We start from the raw sequence: 21,056 nt of genomic DNA on the forward strand, positions 1-21,056 counted from the left end.
GGGCATGGAGGAGGGGGCAGCTCCATTTCCTCTTCCCATTTACCGCTTTGATTGCCGACGCACCGACCAGCAGTGCCGTCGTATTTGTATCGCTGGTGTGTTGGACCAGTATTAAGTTATTTGTGAACCGTTGTGCCAACGCGGGCTCCAACTTGAAGTTTTTTCCGTGCGTGCGGCTTGTGTGACACCTAGTTCCTGGTTTTGAGTTGTTTTTTTTGTTTGTTTGCCTTCTGCTTTCTTTTTTGTTCGTTGGCGACTGTTTGTTGCGCCAGTTATTTAACAGTTGTCCGGTTCCGGTTATTGATCGGATGATCCTTGGCTCGATCCCTACACGTTATATTGGATATCGTACATAAGCCGGCAAACAGCGTCCTATTCTGGTTGGTTTTCATTAGTTTTTTTTTTACTAAATTACACAATTCAACTTCATTGCCTTAAAAATTACTCAGAGAACTTGAAGCGATTTTGGGCATGGTTTGAAGATTCTTCTAGATCGGTTCATCGAGTATGTTACTGGGTGAAGAAATGTGACAATTATCCTCTAGTGTTATTCGACTTACTGTACCCTACCGTCTGGATGAGACGATGTCACGTAACGATGTCGTCTGGTACTGCCCCCATGATCGAGAAAGAAATTTGCTAAGAGAGAGAGAGAGAGAGGGAGAGGGGGAAAGAAAAGAAAAAGGATTTTCTTCTTCTCTCTACTTTGCACTCGATTAGATCGCGGAAGGGATCGTCTAAAGTGATCCGTATCCAATAAAGGACTTTGTAAATGAACAAAAAAAAATCTCTTTTAACTCCGATCCATACCATGTACTTGCTTTGAATATGCAAATCGTGCTTTACCATAGTGCGAATTCAGTGTAGAACAGTGTGCGTGTGTATGATGATGGTTTAATGGTGTGCTGAAAGATAAATCAGTAGAACGACCCACTACCGTTGGTGGTTGGCAATTTGGGGTTTTTCTTTTTCACGAAAAAGAAACAAAATACGTCTGCTTTGATCGATCGGTAGTCTGGGCCTGATCGCACGCGTATGACGTGTAGTTAATTCGCTTGCTAGTGTGATGTCCTCCCTGTATCTATTTGTGAGAAGCGTATATAGTGAAGACAGTGTGAGAGTGAAGCGTAACGTAACGTAGAAGCTATCTATCCTGATCTCGGCCAAAAAAAAAAAAGTTCATCAAACACGCATTCAAGATCTCCTCCGTTGGCAGTAGGTGCTGTGTCATATACCGTGTTTGTAGAGCTTGTGTTATTCTGCACTACAATAGACAAGTGTATACAGGCAGGGCCTACTTTGTCACTCGTTTTTATTCTCCTGCCTTTCTTCCACAGTGAGTTTCGTGTGTGATTAGAAAAGTGAACCACTAAGTGAAGTGTGTTAAGCTAGCGGGAAAGTGTGAGTGCAAAAGCGTGCGTGAAAGGGGGTGCGTTTTTTTGGTGGCTGCTTGTCTGCGTGCGTGTCTGTGTGTGAGTGTGTGTGTGTGTGTTTGATTGGATAGAACGAAAGCACGAACGAGAGGGGAAAGAATGAATATTCCTAGTTTTGCAACAGGTAATGTGCGTGCCCCATGTTTGTCCGCCCGCCGAATTCTCTAATTTCATTACATATGCCTCATACGGTTAGATTGGACTTTTGGTTCCCTTTTTTTTGCATGCGTGGAATTTGCCTGTCTGCGTCCCATATGGAAAGTTAGCATGTTTTGGAAAATACAAAAATATAACCTATTTTATGTACCACATTCAGATTGTGTGGTTTAATACAACCTTCAAATTGCATCGTAATATGTTGTTGTTCGGAAATTGTGTCACAGGTTATTTGTTTCTTAAGTTCTATCTGCATTTTTACGTTCAACATTCGTCATCAAACTCCCCACTATTGGTAGCCGCGTGATCGAGTGTATGTGTGCGTGCGTGCGTGCGTGTATGTTTGGATTTGTGTTCATCTCCTTTTTTCTCTCTCAAAATTCATCCGAAGAGAAGAGCACAATTTGCAACATAAATCCAATTGGATTCGTTACCAATATAGTGAGCAGTTGGTGAGTTCCGTAACGCTTCAGAAGTCACCACATTCACTCACACAAGCTGTGAGCAGTGAGAAGTGAGTGCGATTTCGAAGCGTTTTGAAATGAGCTCACGTTTGGGGTTTGAAATGAATTTAACCGTTTGCTTTCACAATGGTTTGGACGCAAGCGTGTCTTTGGCCATTGTGTATTATAATTAATATTATTGTAATTGGAAATTTTAGTTTCTAATTAAGATTTTAAAATTTTTGAATCAGTAGGGAAAATTTAATGTGAATCTATTCCATTCAAACGCACTTTTTGCTTGGATAAGTATAATTCAGACCAACAGATATTCTTCAAATAGAACCCCTCGCAACTTTGATAGTTATATTCAAATAATATATTTATGTACATATATTTCATTTGTAAAATTTTGTGATATCCAATTACTTTTAAAAATAAAATAAAATTATGTAAAATGTTGTAAAACATTAGGTGGTTGTTATCGTGATAGAAAAGCAAAAATGCAAGATTATTTGCTCTCCATTCCATTAAGAGCTCTCCACTAATTGTCATGAGAGTTATATCCTTCAAACACTGTCGACCATCGTTCTCCACACCTGATAAACATCTGGTACAGTAGTGAGGCAAAATAATTAATTTTTATTTTAAATTGGCAAAGCATAATACTTTGCTCACGGTTGTCCATCTAATTCGTCTAAACGTCCGTTATAGCTCTGTCTCTAACAGCCTATTCCATTTCGCTTTCCATTTGTTTTCAGGTGGTGTCTCCAGCAGCGCTTTTAATGGTGTAAATTATGCAGCTGACTCTGACCTAAGGTAAGTGAACTTTATCACATCGGAAATGGTGGGTTTGTTTTTATTTTTTAAATCTACTTCACTATCATCCAATGTCCAATGGGTGCGCGATGCACTTTGCACCGTGGAGGTCAGTCGTACTCCATTTACGACACTGATCAGTTCCTTTCGAAGCGAGCAAGATAGAGAGAAACACTCCAAATGTAAGTTATCATTAAAATCCGGGGAAAATCATTACCGCGGCCCTTTACCATTCGTGTTTTAATGCGGTGAAAAACGCCGCTGTATCGCTACCGAATGTGATGGAAAGCTACGATCGTAACACTTTGATAAGCTCACAATTATTAGCGAGCACGCGCGCGTTTACGGACACACGGTTGTCCTGGGTGGCTGGTGTGCTAAAGTTGATGTTATAATTTAGCTAATAACCAAACGCGTACTTTTGCTAAAGAAACTTCCATTCCTCTTTATGCCTCTGCTTATCTCTTCCCTCCCCTTCTCCTTTCCCACTTTGCATCATTATTTGATGAAGGTTTTTTTTTACGATCCTTTTGCGGCGGGTTTGTTGGCGATGTGTTTCTTTTTATCCGTGGACTTCTAATGCTCCGGGTCCGGGTGTTACCGGTACGTCCGGTAAGGGATCGCGAGCATGCACACGGTTACTTTCGCGTTTTATGTGTCTGTGTTGTTTCGTCTTTGTTTTTTTTTTCGTTTTCCGCCGGTCCATAATAAGGACAGGTGCAACACAGTGCGCGAGTTTCGTTGCTTTGGTTCGAACGATCAACGTCGGCGTTGAGGGTCCGAAAATTGGAAGCACGTACATCGTGAATAACATGCGCTAACGATTAGACGAAAAAAATTGATTGCCATCACTGGATGTGTGTGGAGTGTACGCCGGTGTTTTGCTGTATGCAATCTGTCCATTCTTCTTTCTAATTTTGTTTTCAAACCAAAAATTTCAAAAACAAAAATGTTTATTTTTTTATGCTGCATTGATAGTGGTAAGACAATTTATTACGTACAGATTAATTTGCATATTTCTTTAATTGTATTTTTTATATATTTTTTTCTATGATCACACATACAATTGCGAACGAAAAATGCATATTTATGGTGGGCTAAAATATGTAGTTGATAGAGAGATTTGAATGCCCAATATTAGAGTTCAAAGCTCAACACTCTAACCACTACACTATAAACCTCTCTAAGCTTATAGTCTTTCAAACATTACACACCAAAATGGTTGTTTTATTTAATCATCACACATAAAACGATATTCTCTATCGTTTTTATATCCTTTTTTGCACTGCTGTACAAGAGTTGAAGTTACAAATCAAATGCCCGCTGCCATGCTTTCATCGCCCATTTGTTGCTCGCCTTGGCAAACACGCTGTAATCGAATGGAGCGCCGTCTTAGAACGATCGTTTGGCGGTATTTCGCGGGCAACTTAGCAAGCAGCTGACGCCGACTCACTCGAATCAGCTGCTGTTGTCTGGGTAAGGGAAATTCCCTGTTTTTTTTTCTCGCTGTCGAGTGCAGCAAAATGGAGTTCCTAAGCAGACCAATTATCCCATCAGCTTGTCGTTCGGTTATGTCTCGGTGTGTTGGAGGTGCCGGTACAACAACCGTCTGTACTGTGCTGTACTGTGGAAGGGGAGATCCCTGGCAGTACCCTACTAGGTTCGGTACCGTTTTCTAAGCATGGGAGCTAAATTTATTGCCTTGCCCTGGGGCGGACCTCCGATCGTGTCCGCACGCTTTCCGGTCTGATAACGATGAACGGATGTTAGTGCGGGGCTTCTAACATTCGATCAGTCCTGTCCAGACAGCCAGACAGACAGACAGCAGACAGTCAACCTCGTCACAGACTTTTCGGACAGTTCTTACAGGTCGTGTTTAGTCGTGCTGGAGTCGCTTTAGCTAGAGGGAGTCACCCATATTTAGATGCATTGTGCTGAAATTTCACACAATTGGGAGGGATTTTTCCTTTTCTGCATTTTGCTCACTGAAGCTGACAGGATTTATAGTGCTGCTGATAGTGTGCCGGATGGACGTTAAACGGTTCTTAAATTGTGAGGTTGAGTTATGATCGTGACTACCGTATATACTTGGCTGTGAGGCTGTTTGGAAGGGCTTTTTAATTTTTATTGATCTTCGCGATTAGAAGCGTTTAGATCGATCGTTTAAGGTGTAACAATCTGTTACATAAATTATCCTTTTTGTTACAATTTGGACTATACATTTTAGGGAAATATAGATATCCTTATCCATCCACATCTACAATATCCTCTTCCATCTTGTAATGTAGTAAATATTTTTGAATTTTTTAGCCACTACCCACCGAGACGTCAATAACCTTCCGGCACGTTTGTAATAAATCCGATGGAATTTTATCTCCTACAGCTTGGATCTGTTTTCCTTTCAATTTTCCACCTCACGTCCCGGTTTTGACTGGACGCCCTTCGATGTCCACATTGCATGCGTCCAGCCGTCGCCGGTACTTTCGTGGTAAATTACTTCGTTTATGACCATCCTTAAGTACCTGTTAGTGTTGATAATGGATCTGCTCGCGTGCGGGGTGATCCGAAACCCGAAGTTTGCCACACCACGCGTACCGGCTCGATAAAGCCGGCACGAAGAACTCGCGCAAGAACGATGATAAAACCTGCTCGGAAGTATTACGAGTTACGCCGGAAGACGGTACCGGACGGTACGCGGTAAATTATTTCGCACAAAGTTTACGATATTTGTACCGAATCATTATCGTGCCGTCTCTGTGGGCACGTGGTGATCCATAGCATCTTCGATCGGGCTCTTGATAGCCCAGTACTGCAGGGAAGTTATTCTTCTTTGGACCTTCGGTCTAGCGTGTCTCCGGACGCACCACACCGGTTGGTCATTAATTTAGTTTTAATTTTAAATTAAACAAACCTCACCTCGCGCACCCTGCTCGATTATGTGTGTGTTTGTATTTATTTTCCTCTCATCAACGGCTTCTCGTCGCGTGTCATGGGATGACCGTTGTGTAAGTTGGTCCGTGGAGTTTGATCGATTGACAGACATTAGTGGTGCTGATTCGAGGAGTGTAAGTTGGTGGTCTTTAAAGCTTGCAGCAGGCTTTCGTGATGTGAATAGATGCGTTTTAATGCAATGTTTACATCAAACTGTCTTTTGTCGACGTGACATGCTACACATATGATTATTCATTAATACGATTTATTATAACATTTACATGTATCATTGTAATGTTTCACATGTATCATTTTGAAAGAAAAGGAGAAACATTTTTTCCTTTGTGTCAGGCTTTTTTCTTAAATTACATTTTGTTGTTGTTATCAAATATGATTTTGATAAAAATTATAGCCATTGTACCATAATTTATTCACACCAAGTCTAAGTAAGCGGCCCTCTACATCAAGAACAGATGCAATTTAACAGCTTATCAATCTACCTTATGTTCTTGCTCTCTTTCTCTCACCCTATATATCTCTCTGTCTCCATCAAACAGCTTCGACGCTTTTTAATTTTTCGACCGCATCGTAGACGTCAGAAGAAAAACCTTGTCCGTCCCTAATAGTGTTTTTCTATCCCAAAGGAGATACGCAACGTTAAATTATGCAAATTGGATGTCAATATTTAAAGTCCGCTGGTGGCGCTGAGTGTGATATCCGGCACACTAGCAAGCGAATCTGCAACATTTCTCGGGTAATATTAAACACTCCCAATCTCCCGAGGTGGAAAAAGGGAAACCCTGTGCAAGAGAAAAAAACCAAAAAAAACGCTCGATGTCCTTGGAGAAAGCGCTACAAGTGCATTATGCAACTTTCACGCTCACAAAACACGGGTCGCCCATTGGTGCGAGCGTGCACGTGCTCTCGATGCAAGCGGAATGCAATAGAAAAGGAGTACGCCCGGTTGTATCTTCTGCGCACGTGGACGTGCCAACGATTGGGAGTTTTTTTTTTGTTTTGAAGTGCGGAAACATGCGTTCGTCAGTGCAACGGAATGGGTGAAACACAATTTAACTGCGTGTAATTCAATACGCACCGATGCAGTTGCTGCCTCATTGCAGCGTCTGCATAATAGTGCCGTGTGTTGGTGCTTTGGTTGCTGCCACGCGCACTTCCCATTTAATGCATTAATGCAACAATTTGTTCTACATTGTACATTAGCATTTACAATGCATAGGAATGTGTGCGAAGCGTGAATGGAAATAAAGTAATGAAGCAAATTCTTTCCACTGCACTGCAAATTCCAATACTTTTTCCTTGGTGGTTCTTTTTTTAATATTTTACATCTGAAAGAAGAGAAAAACGTATTAATAAACAATAAATAAATTGAACTATAATTTAAAGCAACACAAGTAAGCCATCAACTTGATTGTTGCTTTCCCGGTCAGGTCAATTCCCTTTTCTCGATGACACACACCGAAACGATGCAAGATAAAAAAACTCCTTACTGCATGCGTGCATGCAAGAAAAAGAATGGCGAAAAATTTTGTCGCAAATAAAAAAAACCCCTCCCGACATGTGTAAAGTCTCACATATGGGCATTAATTAAGCGTCCTTCGCGCACGAGCCAAAATAAAAAAAAAGGAAGTGCATCGAAGGATTTGCACACACGATAAATAAGAAGAAGAAAACACTATGAAAACAAAGATAAAGAGAGAGAAATGAGAGAAAGAGAAGGCATGAGAGGAAAAATCAACAAATGCATTTAACAATCGAGGGGAGGGGGGGGGGGGGGGGTGAAAGGGTTGCATAGCTGCACAGTATCAAAAAGATCGATCTTCTACACGGTGTGTGCGTGTTTGTGTGCTAGGATGCAAGTGCAAGGGAAAAGGATGCAACGGCCGAATGTGTCCGATTGCGTACGGGAACAATATGCTGATGATGAATGTTTCGGTTGTATTGGTGGATGCAATTTATTTCGGAGGGGAAATAAAGTGTTTAAATTTAGCGAAAGTAAGACAAGGAAAGCATACATGCACTGTATGCACCGCATGGTGAATGCACTTTTTTCCACTCGGCAAGACATCAGTGGATGGCCGGAGTAAACGAACGTACGGTGACGGCGTTTTATTTACGCTAATTTTTCGTGTTTTTATTCGCATTCTCGCCAGCAGCCTTTGGGGAAGTTTTCTTTTTTTTTTTCTTTCTTTTGGTTGCAGTTTTGTTTATTTATTTTTTCCCTTATTTTTGGGCACGCGCCGAAGCGATAAAAGTGCATCTGCGCGCATTGTCTGCCTGTCTGCTTGTTGATCTACCTTTTTTTTTTTGGTTGTTGTTGTTCCGATCCCCTTTCCCTTCAACAAATTCACCGTGGATTGATTTCCACTGGAAACCTTGGCCTTGCACCGTTCGTCTGCCGGTTTTTCGAGGGTTTTTCAGTTCCATTTTCGGATGCACCTCAGCAACGATAGGGTGACGCCGGGGACGACAGATGACGGACGGGGTTGATTGCACTTTCGAGGTGTATCTTTTCGAACGCCGTTCTGCGATGTGCCAAAGTGCAGGAACTAATTTCAATTACATTTTGTACACAACGCGAAAGGATGGATGTTTTGCGACGATTCGACGCAAAGATGCAGTGACTGCTGGTGACGATGCCGAAACCGCGTTGATGAGGACAATTTTCTGCCGCTTTGGTCAGTGAATTGGTTTTGGAATGTCGTTCGGGAGTAGTTGGAGAATTAACGATTTCAAAAAAAAACAGATACAAAAAACAGGTTGAAGTAGCAACTCCATAAAATGCATTTAGTATCAAACGACACATAGTTGGGAAGAATAGGAAACTGAACGAGAGAACGAACGAAAAAAGGTTTTTTTTTTATTTTGGCACCCATCGGAATGCACTTTTGCATCGTCGTGAATCGTCGCTCGCTTGATTTATGCACACATGTACCAGAGAACCGGCTGCCGGATTTTCGTTCGGATGCACTTTTACTTTGCCCATGCACGAGTTGGTTAATTGAATTTTTGTGCCAATTTTATGTGCTTACAACGTAACGATTTTTGCTATTGTTTTCGGTGGTCTTATTTTAAAAGGTTTTGCGTTTTAATTAGTATGTAATAACTGGTTTTTGGTGGTGATAAATTTTGGGTGAATTCGTGTACAATGGATGCACACTTTTGCACGTGTTAATTATGCTCTTACGAATATTAAGGAGTTATTTTGCTTTTTTATGGAAAGAACAACATTTTTTGCGTAGTAAAAAATAAATTTTCATATAAGTGAAAACTTTAACAGCATTCAATAGAAGTAAATCGTTACTTTTGGATGTGTGTTAGAAAATAATTTACAAAATATTTTGATTCTTCAGGACTAGATTTCATTGGGGTCTCATGTCGTTAGGGAAAACTTATAAAGTGAAATGAAAATTATCAGCCAAATGATCAATATTTTTTTCTCCAAAATTGAATTTATGTGGTAATAAGTAGAAATAGTACACTTTCAATACTATTTTAAATTACACATGTAAAAATGTCATATCATTTCAAGCCTGTAGTACAACAATAAGAAAATATCCGTTGCTTACAAAACCTAAAAATAGGGCGCCTTTACATCAATCGTTCCGATCGACAAGAAAAAGCGGCGAACCTTCAAAAGATTGTCGTTCGAAGGAATGTGACGTGCCGACCTGTTTGCGGTGAACCTTTGAAATCTAGTAAAATAGGCGAAGAAAAACTAACCCTTAATTTCTCATGATCCACCAATAAACTCGTACAAGGAACCGATCACTGTTGAGAAATGAAACATTACCAAAAACGTTCGTTTTCGTTTCATTTCCATTTGTTCGCCATCGTCACACGGTTGCTGCTTAGCATGGAACGCTCGTCTTGCAGAAGGGCTTTCGGTGGTGCATTAGAAGCACCCTCAAGTTTTGAAGTTCGCATGCTTCCTTGGTGTCGTCTATTGCCGTACCGCCAATGCGTGGTTCGATAGAGAGGTAGCGAGCTTGTTTTTATTACACAAGGCACAAATGGCCAGCGCCGTTGCGATACGCAAATGTTACCGTCCCTAGTGCGATGTTGCAGTTTCTTCTGATGCATTGGAATCGTCCTGCGCCAAACCCCCCTCCCCCCCTTAATGTGCATCAGACTGCATCTTCCGGTCGGTTGTAATTTCGATTGTTGTTAGTCGAAACGTTTTGCTTATTGCTGGTTTCGATACGTTTTGCACTTTATTTCTTCGGTGCGTATTTCTTCTGGGTGTTTAATAGATAGTTCAGCGTGTGGAACAACTCTTTCCGTCGGTTCGGGTTCTGGAAGAAGAAAAATGCACCATCCGGCCAATGCCAATTTCGGTGATGGTTTGCATTAACCATTCTCATCATCGTGTGGCTGTTTTCTATTGCTTCCGATCGATCGTAACGATCGTTGTCTAAACGTATTTGGGTATTTCCTTGGTTCGTTCTTTATCTTGTATACTGTTTATTTTAATTGCTTCTTTAAGAGTTTTTTTTGTTTCGCTGACATTAGTTTTACTTATCATTTTTTAATGCTTAATTAATGCATTTGATATTATTTTTTCCTTTGTTTTTTTTTCTTTGTTTGTTTTTTTTTCTCTTGTTTTCTTTCTTTTTGGTTTTTTTATTTTTAGGAAGTTTTATGTTATCTTTGAAAAAAGTATTAAATTTACATCGCCGCAAGTAAGCAAATCCTTTAAATCAAATAAACATAACTCATCCTATCCATCGCTGCACTGCCAAGTACATGGTTTAATGTGCTACTCGACAAACTGCAAACATCATGTTAGTCTTTAAGAAATGAAATTAAAAAAAACCATTACCACTGGGAAACAACTACAAATTTCTATCAAAACGGCACCAAAAAAAACTGCATGGAAGTGGAAGGAATTAAGTAAAACAAAATCGAAAATAAACACGCGTGCAAAACAGCAACAAAAAGCTGTGGGGCGAACGAACATGACGGACGGGGATGATCTTGAAAAATCGACGATTTCAAGGTTAAGGAAGCAACATGATGGGGATGGGTATTGTTTCACTTTTCAACAGCAAAACGCCACCTTTGAGCGTTGCAAGCGCGAAAACCAGAAGGGGCGAAACGTCTCGCCGAGGAATGGCAAGTAAAACATCAAAAAAAGGGAAAAGAAAACAAGCCCCCGAAACAGGCGTCCAGAACCGTAGTTCGGTGGAGTGATGAGTCGTTACAGTTTTTTCCTCTCGAGTGTAAGGTAGAAGAACGTGGGAACATGTCGAAAGGGATACATCGAAATGAATATAACCGATCATCGGTAAAGGGACGTTTTTGTGTAAAGATTATGAAATTATTTACTGGAAAGAACTTGTTAAGTTATATTTGAAAAAAACTATCATTTTTTGTACATTCTACCTCGGACAGATCAAAAGCTTCACGCTTATCGCACAGATAAATCATTTTGGAAAAAAACTGTCCAAAAAATCTCAACGCAAGTGCTGATTCACACATTGCATACCTTCACGGCGTATAGTGGAAATACCCAAGCAAAGAAGAAAATACATGAATCACTCTTACTCTGTGCACCTTTTCCATGTCGCAAGGAATGCACTTTTGGTCATACTTCTCGGATGAACAATTCGGATACATTCCTTGATTTTAAACGAATCATCCGCTGCTTGAGTCATCGCTCTGGGGTGGAATAAAAATCCCGTAAAAGATTTGTTTGTTCTCCCCATTTTCTTTCGGATAAAATGAACTTGGAGAAAGTGGTGAGAGCTACCTTCACCCAACAAGTTCATTGGTGTTTTTGGTCGACTTCCTGGAAAGCAACAGACGCCTGTGGTCTATTCCTAGAACTCGAAATCTCATCCCCGTTAGAACACGCGCGTGTGTGTGTGTGTAAGAAAGGCGAGGAATGGAAGATGAAGCCAATTTTTGTTTGTATGTGTGAAAGAAAGTTGACCGAAATCGAAGACGGTATTGCCCGCTCAAAGGAAAAGGTACAGTTGTGTACTTTCTCCTCATAGACATCAACCGGTACAGGTGAGCCTGGGACTTCGAAGACATGGAAGGATTCGCAACTGCGTGAAGCTGCCAACCAGTTTAGACATTCGTCAAGCGAAGTTATTAAACGTTCTCAGGCACTGTACCACATTGTAGTCCGCCGAGATATTCGCATTCAAATAAGGCTTCGGTATGGAGGACACCTGGAAGAGATCCCATTTTTTTTTTGGTGGGTTTTTGAAGGTTTTTTGGGACATCCCGCAGGTACCAGCCGGGACTAACCTTCCCACAGGAACGCTGCTCGCTTCAAAGCCTGTGATGGTTTCCTGTCGTTTCGCTGCTGTGTTCGATCTTGTGAGCCCCGTTGTGTGGAGATACAATAAGCCGCACCGGACCCGAAAAGATTCTAGCCACCACTGCACGATCGTTTTTGCTCCAAACTTTGCATGCTGTTGGGATTCCGACTTTCGGGTGAAATCTAATCCGTCATCCGGTTGCATCCGATGTGCGGTGGACGTGGTTTCAAATTCGTGACGGTTTTAGACCCTGCGAAGGACCCTTGAGAATTGGTGTGCAGCCGTTCCGGCACGTTGCCTGTGCCTGGTCTTCTGCCTATTCATGGTGAAGGTTTCGGGGCCGGTTCGCTGACATGTCGTCCCCTTTTGGTGGTTCCTTTCCTTTTTCTTGTTTTCCACCACACTGCGCATGTTCGTTGGCTTTCATGGTGGATCTAGGTATGTGTGTGTGTGTGTGTGTTGAGATGATGGCGTCCCTTTCGGTGAAGGGAACCGTTTCCAAAACCGTGCGAGGGTTTGGCGGGACGCTCTCGATATTGGTGTTGGTCGTCCTGCCATGGCGCCTACCTTCCTTGCTTGCGTGTGTAGTGGTGTGCGTTAGAAGGGTTTTTTTTTTTCTTTGGGTTTTCTTGCCACTCTATTGTACGAAGGTCTTTTTTCGGGGTTTTGTTATGTCCTATTTCAGCTTGCTCTGGGCTGACAGGGTACTGAACGCACAATTTCCTGTACCGGGGCACGCTTCTAAATATGTGTGTGCGTACTGTGCCCCGGTCTTAATAAAGTTCCACAATGGGACACACAGCCGGAGCATTGTGTGAGAGAAGCAGCGAGATTTATTTAAAAAAGAAAACTTCAATTTCCATCCCATTGTTGTGTAGTATGTTGTGTTGCTATCCATTTTGTTGTAAGCAGTCACACTCACTCACCATGCAGCACCAGTATAAGGATATGCGAGCAAAACCTTCGATAAGGGTCGATGATCGGGTCAAAGCGCACGGGATAGTATCAGTACACTCTCGCTTTCCCTCGCATCCACTTAATTTTTCCGTATTGCTTTTTTGGGGGTGAATTAGAAAAAGAATACAAATGCCGGTAGATAGAATGTTAGTGTTGGTGAGGGTGCAAGAGCGAAAGAGAAGGAGAGAGAGAGCGAGTGCTTGAGTGAGAGACGGTGGAGAGTATCACCCATACTAGCGCACCGAAGTACCGATCGTCCCGAGTCAGGACGCGTCGCGTAGCCCAGGTACACGCCGGACGGATGCCGAAAATGGCCGCCAGTTTCTTCGGCACTCGGCAACAAACTAGACGCGCGGGGCTCTCGCAAACACGCGAACCGAACTCAAAACACAAAACCACCCCTAAGCAAAAAAAGAAGAGAAAACATAATTCAAAATTTTTCGTCCAACAAACGGTGTACGTAAAAAGAAAAAGCACAACATCCCGATTACAGCCGTGTTTTGCGGGTAGAAAGGAGTGCTATTGAGTTATTTTATCTTTGCATCGCTTTGTTTTCTAGTGTTTTCTGTTTTGGTACTCGCACTTACAGGCGAGCGCGAATTTCCTGATTTTCCATTCCCGTGCCATATCACCGGGGGCGTATGTCTGTGTGTGTGCCTACGTATGTGTAACATACGACAATCGCGCGCAAAGTGTATGACTCCCTCCGTGAAGGTGTTCCGGTCCCTTAACTATCGGGATTTTTTTTTTTGAGTGTGTTCCACCATTGAGTGAAGTTCCGCGTTCCGGTATTCGTTTTGTGGCAGAGTCGTGAGAGCACCCGTCGTGTTTAAACAGAAAATTATCCCAACTTTCGAAACGGAAATCAACAATTTTTGAAGAAAATATTGCAACAGCTTCGTGAAGGATATTCGGCCAAGTGTGTCTCCATGTAAGTTAAAGGTTGTTGTGTGGATCCCTTTCCCGGGCCGGAACGTATCATTACACACACATAAGGGGGTGGTAGAAAAAAAATGAACCACACAAAATCATATCACAGATCATAAAGCACACAAAACACGGAAGACGAAAAAACTGCCCGAAGAGCTGGAAAAGTGTATCTTTGGTGGAAAACTATTTCTCCTGACGTCATCCAACCGTCATACACCGGGGCATGTAGCCTAGCCTTGTTTGAGAGTGTGTACGCGCAAGGAGCGCCATATTGTTTCCTACTGCTTCTTCCTCTTCTGCTTCCGATTTGCTGTCAAGATGTTCTTGCGACGCATCATCGTGCAACCGCATCATTCAAGATGATCGCTTTCTTTTTTCGTTTAGGACGAGCTGATTTCCGATGAGAAATCAATAGCCAGTAAAACGCGGCTAGAGGTACCATACTTTTCCATGGTTAGCGTTTTATTCATTTTTTCCCCAAATCCAAAATCTACCTTGCGTCTTGATTTGCAACTTGCGTGGCGGTTGTTCAACTTGGAAAACGAAAGGGAACCACGCTACTAAGGGTCATCCACTACTGAGCACCTCGGTGCCTCTGGAGGAGGTCCCATGCTGTATCTTGGCATGGAAATTGCGCGTTTTCCATTTCGTTCCGGGCCGAAGTTCATCGGCCTGTGTTGCAGGGCAATGGATGTGTGGAGAAACCACACGTCTGCTACCCCTTTCTTTACCTACCAACACCCGGGAATGCGTTTTGCTGCGGACGACTATGTGTGTGTGTTTGTGTGTGTATCACGGCCGAGTGAAAGAGAAAGCGTCCGGCCCGGTTTCGGCCTGGTTCGGGCCGTGAAATTTCGAAGGACATTGCTTCGAGGACGCCGCGATTAAACACGCGCGTAAAACTTGTTCCCTTGTGTTGGTGTTCGTACGCAAGAGAAAAGGAAAAACAGCACGCGAGAGAGGGAGAAAGAGCGTGAGAGTTGGTGTGTGTGTAAGAGAGAATAAGCAATAGAAGCAAATAGCGAGGTTATTGGCTTTTCAAGAGGATCCTGCACTTTTTGGGGACTTTACTCCCAAAATTTTCCCTTCTGCTATGTCACGAAAATTATCGGTTAAGATTTTCCGGCCATTTCTCCACTTTTTTCCCTCTCTTTCGTTCGCTCTCTTTCTCTCCACATATACACTAACACAGCCAAGCATTGATCGTACGGTAGTAGCAATAACCATTAAGTAAAGGTGGCAACCATAGAAACTCCTCGTGGAAAATCCATTTCGAGTGGTTCGATGTTGTGAGAGAAAAAGAAAAAGAACAAAAAAATAAAAATCTTCTGAGAGTGATTTCGGATGTGACGTGAGAAGAGGATGAAAAATGACAGGCAAAAAGAGGCAAAAATCTTAAATGCTGTGCACCAGCGAAGAAAGTTAAGGATGTTCCTATTCCACAGCTGAACACTCACTTTAACCGGGAAATGAGCTCCCGAGCAGGTTTAAAGGAGTTTACATCCGTCTCCCCATTTTCCGGTCCGCTTCTCTCACCGGTGAAAGTGTTCCTTACGCTGTTTTATTATGCTCGGTAACTTTAAGCATCCTTAGGAACAGTTAAAGTAACACGAAACACTTCGTTCGGGATGTTTCGAGCAGAATGTAAATATTACTACCACTTGCGTACTAATAAATCAACTTAACCTCGGTGGCGATAAATGGTTGTGGTGTGGTGAGTTCGGAGAAGAAGAAAAAATCTCAACAAAGCGTCCTTCTAAAACTGACGACATTCGGACGACATTTATTGCTTCGTTTATCGTCCAATCGTCTCGGGAAGGATTTTTTCTTCGTTTGTTGTGATCAATATTCATGAGCCGTTCCTTCATCGGATTTCCTACTATTATAATCGTTCAGCAGTGAGCTATGAAACGCTTAGACTTGGATACAAAAGTGTCTTCTTATGTGGAGTTGAGCAGCTTTAACACACGTCGCCTGTCAAACATTAAAAACGTCCATTAATTAATTTCTTTATAAAAGCTACCTTTTTTGCGGTACAGTTGTAATTAAGTGTTGTTCTCTCGGGATATTTGCTTAAAAGTAGCTTTACCGAGTGTTCCGTTACAATCGGCATACCGTCGTGGTTGCGGTTCCGGTCGCTGAACTCCGTCCCAGTCAGCAAGGATCATTAGCAAAAACACCCGAAACGAAACGAAAGAAAAAAGGTACACCCTTCCGTCTGTCACTCATTAGCGACCATGGAGAAGTGTGTTGCACCTTGCACTGTTGTACGGTTCCGGCAGGCATTCCTTGAGATGCCGGTGAATGACCACAAGACCGCACAGTCTCGAATGCATTAGTGGTGCAACAAAATCTGCCTTTGCCGCCTGTCAGCTTTGGCCAACTGTTCGAGACCACTGTCGGACTGTTTGATAATGAGCTAAGCGTGCAGAGGATAACGACAGGACACTGAAGCAGTTCGTAGCTTCCATCCTCACGATAGTTTCCCGCCTTCCGTTGCATTGAGGTTAGATCGGTACACGTCGATCAGGCGTAGTTTTGTAAACAAGGTTGAAGCGATGTTTGCATGCAGTTAATTCCGCAAACGCATTCGCCTCTCATTTGCCTGCTGGAGGTAGTGTAATTGCTGCTGTAATGCTGTCCGGTTCGATAATTCGATTAGCAAAACAAGCGCACTTTAAACAAAACAAAACAAAAAAACACTTCACCCTCGGGGCAGATTGGTTTGGTGTTTTGTGCGCCACACAACGCTCAAAAGTTATGACCGAAATCGGATCTTTTCGATACGAAGTTACACACAAATTTTGGGAAGCGCCATGTGGACGTGTTTCGGCCGGTGCTTCTGTCAATTATGTAATCGAGAATTGATTGATGGCTGTTGTGTATGTGTTGCACCTTCTTTTAGCATACGTTCTGTACAGGTTCGGTTGCACGGCGCACCTGTACCTATGAGCGAACTGTTTTGTGAAGCTTTCCTGGGCCCAACGAACGGATGGTTAGCTAAACGCATTCAGTAGAGATCAAGCTTTGCAAGTAATCTTTCGTAATTGGGCGAAAATATCCGCCCCAAGGGACAAATGGCAGTAGCAGTTAGCGGGTTTGAAGATTGAAGGATACTGCGAAATGGGATCGTTTACCGTCGTAGCAGTGGAAAGTAAACAAAGTGAGAAGGTTGTTTGAGTATTTGAGTGGTTGTTTGCTTTTAGAAGAAAAAAACAACACATCTAAAGCATATTAGAGGATCTCTTGGGTGTTTTTTATTTACTGGCTCTCTCCCCTATGCAACAGCATTGAAGATAACAGAGCTTTTCAGAAAATAGTAATCTGGGTTAGAAATATACAAAATGTTGTACCTCAAATTTATTGATTTCAATATAGCGAACAACATCTAAGTAAGATCTTATAGCACCAAAACCTTGGAACTTTTGGTTACTACTAGTTTCTGCTTTAATTTTGTTTAAACCGTAACTTTAGTAACCTCAACTTTAGTAGCTACTTCATTAGTTGGTGATAATTCGACGTGATCCAACAAATTCTAGACTCAAGAAGAACGTTTATGTTTTATGTTTTACGAAAACATACTATACCGAGGAAGCAAGATTTGAATTAGACAGAGAATAAGACAATTGACTATGCACTAAAGCTTTTTATTGTGGATCAATCATTAAAGATCCCTCTGTAGAATGGTGTTCTGATTTTGAAGACTGAGTTTGTAGATTTGAGATGATACAGAGGAAATTCTCGTGATTTACGTCTCGCGGTATCACCAGGAGCGATAGAACTCATGGTTTCTTCTTATAAAAACTTTCTGGAGATCCTAAAGAAATTGAGCTTTTCTGTTCCACTTCCAGCTACCTACTATGTTTGTAGGAAATTCTTATCATGATAACGTTATATTTATATTAATATACCAACCATTATTTAATATACCAGTCTTGTATCTGTTAGTAATCTGCATATCTTAATATTTTGTGGATGGATGTGATATATTCTGTAGAATCTTTAACAAATTTTTGTGAGGAATTGAAACGTTTTTTTAAATGTGTGTACTAGCAGCACAATGCAGAAATGTCTTAGTCTGTTCATACGGATTATTAGTGTGTATGTTTTTTCTGGGTTGAAAATTGGGACACTCCTGCTCAGTTGATAGCGAAATGGGTTGGCTATGCTTTCCACAAATTATTGCCCATTAATGTGCGTCGCCAAGAAACCAATGTAAGTGTTATTTTCTCTCATCCCGACGAAACCTTTAACCATGGTACATTTCAAAGCTCGAAAACAAAAAACCCTACGGCTCCACCGTAAGGTTGTTTGTCGTCAATGTAGAAAACATGCTTATAGGGAAACCTATTCAACATGTTGGTAGCAGCGTCGTGTGTGGGAGTGCGGGCAGGGCAGGCGCTCTTTTCTTAAAGGAGAAGCAGGCGGTTATTTACGCATTTGCCGATACACTTGATTTGCATATTCGCTTACGCACTTCCGCCTGAAGGGTAGAACGGGAAGGTACAACGGGTACGTGGTAAAGGACTCTTCGCCTATCCCATCCTCACGAACCGCGCTTCGGTACGTTACGTAGCATCTTACGAGACGCATTCGTACCAATCCTAAACCTAGGTGGAGTTTATCCATTCGAGTGGGCATAATATTATTGATCCCTTGGGGTGGTGTGGTATAGTTATGTGAATGTATGTGTGAACAGGCACGTGTGGGGAAAAATTAATTCGATATCTGGTGTACAGTTTTTGGGGAAAATTGGAGAAAAACAAGCTGCTGCCGGTCACATATTTTGGAGCAAAAACCGTAAAATAATTTAATGTTATTCATTTTGTAAGGGGGAACATTACACGTTTTTGTGCACGGCAAGATTGTCTGCTGGAGCTGATGGACCATAAATCATTGATGAATGATAATTAAGAGAACAAGGATAGAAAATAGTTCCATGACGAATGGTTCTACTTGGACCTAAGTGAGTTTTCAGAGTTTTTCTTCTGTCGAATTTTTGCATAAATTGTGTTGTTCAAAGGCGTAAAATTGATTTGAATAACTTTAGTATTCTGAAGTGTTCCAAAGTTTTAAACTTTCTGTTTTAAATAATTAAAAAAAGGGTTTATTGCAAACTGTTTGCGGCCCTATATCAACGTACGAACCACGTGCAAAGAAACCATCTTGTACCTTTGTCCTTGCAAGCGAAAACAGGATATATGTTTCCACCGCGTAACAGGCCGCTTGTATTAGAAAACTATTCTTCGGTCGGCGAAAAGGAAAACGAACGATTAGAAAGAACCCCAGGGCCGGGTGTCCTTTCGCACGTTCGTTTTCATTTTTAGGGGTCCTTTTTTTGTTGGAAAAGACCACAAAAAAACAACACACTTTTTCCCTCTACTCGTACGCCACCGACAGTTAGGCTTGTGTTAGGTGCCGGGATGTTGAATATAGCGGACAAAACCAAAAAAAAAAACTTATGATTCACTGGTGTGTTTTTTCCCGCGTCCTTTTCTTGGCTTCTTCCTTCCGCCTCTTTGTGCTAGAAACGTGTTTAAGCCGCACGGTTCAGTAAATTCGCTTCTAGTTGCTAGGGACATTAGAGTCTAGGATAGAAAAACGTTTAATACAGCCAAAAAAATGATATTAAAACCAATGGTTTGTTTGAAAAAAAGAAAAATCATACGACTCAAGGAAGGAAACACGTTTTTACACGTCGTTCAGTTCACTTTAGTTACATGCATTAATTTTTATATATTTAGATTTCATATTGTTATTTTACATAATTTAATAATAAATATGTAGCCTTCCTTACGCTACTCTCATGAGATCGAATCAATTCGTCTTTGTTGTGAATATTGTCTCACACTGTAACAAAAAAAAGACGACACCCTTAACCTGCGGGCAAATGACGTTTTAATTGAATAATTATATCAAATTATGATTTGATTACGCTTTCCTAACTTTCACCGATACCACGATGCACCACCAGTCCATACTGTTCCCCTTGAAATAGAAAAACAAAACACGTGGTCGACACTGAGATTGTGTCGACCGGGGTGGTAATAAACCAGGCGTCCAACAAAACTGGGGCGCGTCATTTCATCATGCCGCCATTTGCTTTCTATGAACCGTTCCGCTCGCATTATCTTCCACTAGATCTCACGCGGGTGCGGACCACGCGCGTTCGTATTGGAACTCACACGAAGTACATAGCGCACGCGTATCAAAGCGCTCGATCATGAGTGCCATGGGCCGCCTCAGTGAGTCACTGTGCTGAGCATCTGATCCGCGATGCTCCCCAACACTCGGGGGGAGAGATTTTGACAGCGTGTACGGGTGTGTGAGTGTTTGCGCGATATGTAGAAGACATGCGATATCAAAGCGACGAACCCTCGACGCACAACTGATTAGTATCTTGCACGGCTCGCGTTTTCGTCATTGATAATTTATTTTCTATCGTGGTTTTGTTTTATTATTTTCTATCTTTCATTCTTACACCGTTCGGTTCTTTTAAACAAACCGTTACGAAAACAACAAATTTACATGTCGTGTTTTAGGGATTAACGCATCGACGATTCTTTTGGGAGTGGATCGACGGTTGTTCTGAATGAAAAGTAGAGTTCATGCTCATGTATACAAGCGATCGAAAGATTAGTTAAGCAAACAGAAGTAACAGAAGTAAGGTGGAGAGCGCATGCGTTGTAGAATGTTGAACAAACTGAACACATATTATGGAATGAAAAAAATGGTTTTATTTGACCATTTTCTTCAGAATTTGTATGTTTGTATATTTCTTCAACAAAAGCTGAAATCGTGTGCATTAAAAGTAATAATATTAATAGTAATAAAAAAAAACTTTCCAAACCCAGCACAACCCGTCATCCAACAAGAACGGTGAGAGGATGAACCTTGGAAAAACGCATGAGAAACGTTCGCCTAGTATCTCATGTCTCACGCGCGTGAGAAGATCAGTGGCCTGCTGAGAATGAACCGCCATGCGGTGAAGGAAATGACATATCTCAGCAGATGAATGGCCGACGTATTCCCGATGGTTCCAGATGGGATGGTGCTCCAACAATTCACACATTGACTCGAAACGCGGTACAATCACTGGC

The 21,056-nt window shown here is 41.8% G+C and overlaps 1 protein-coding gene across 1 annotated transcript in view; it reads left to right on the top strand.

The window, feature by feature from the left end:
• Positions 1–1,517: 1,517 nt before the first annotated feature.
• The window catches only part of LOC125770162 (insulin-like growth factor 2 mRNA-binding protein 1), a 61,259-nt gene continuing 41,720 nt past the window's right edge, over positions 1,518–21,056 (top strand). Inside the window, exons 1-2 of the mRNA XM_049439509.1 lie at positions 1,518–1,557; positions 2,791–2,848. Of these exons, the coding sequence (XP_049295466.1) occupies positions 1,533–1,557; positions 2,791–2,848 (83 nt within the window). The 5' untranslated portion in view covers positions 1,518–1,532. The remainder of the gene's footprint in view (positions 1,558–2,790; positions 2,849–21,056) is intronic.

The sequence above is a fragment of the Anopheles funestus genome, chromosome 3RL (genome assembly GCF_943734845.2).
Source record: "Anopheles funestus chromosome 3RL, idAnoFuneDA-416_04, whole genome shotgun sequence".
Lineage (NCBI taxonomy): Eukaryota > Metazoa > Arthropoda > Insecta > Diptera > Culicidae > Anopheles > Anopheles funestus.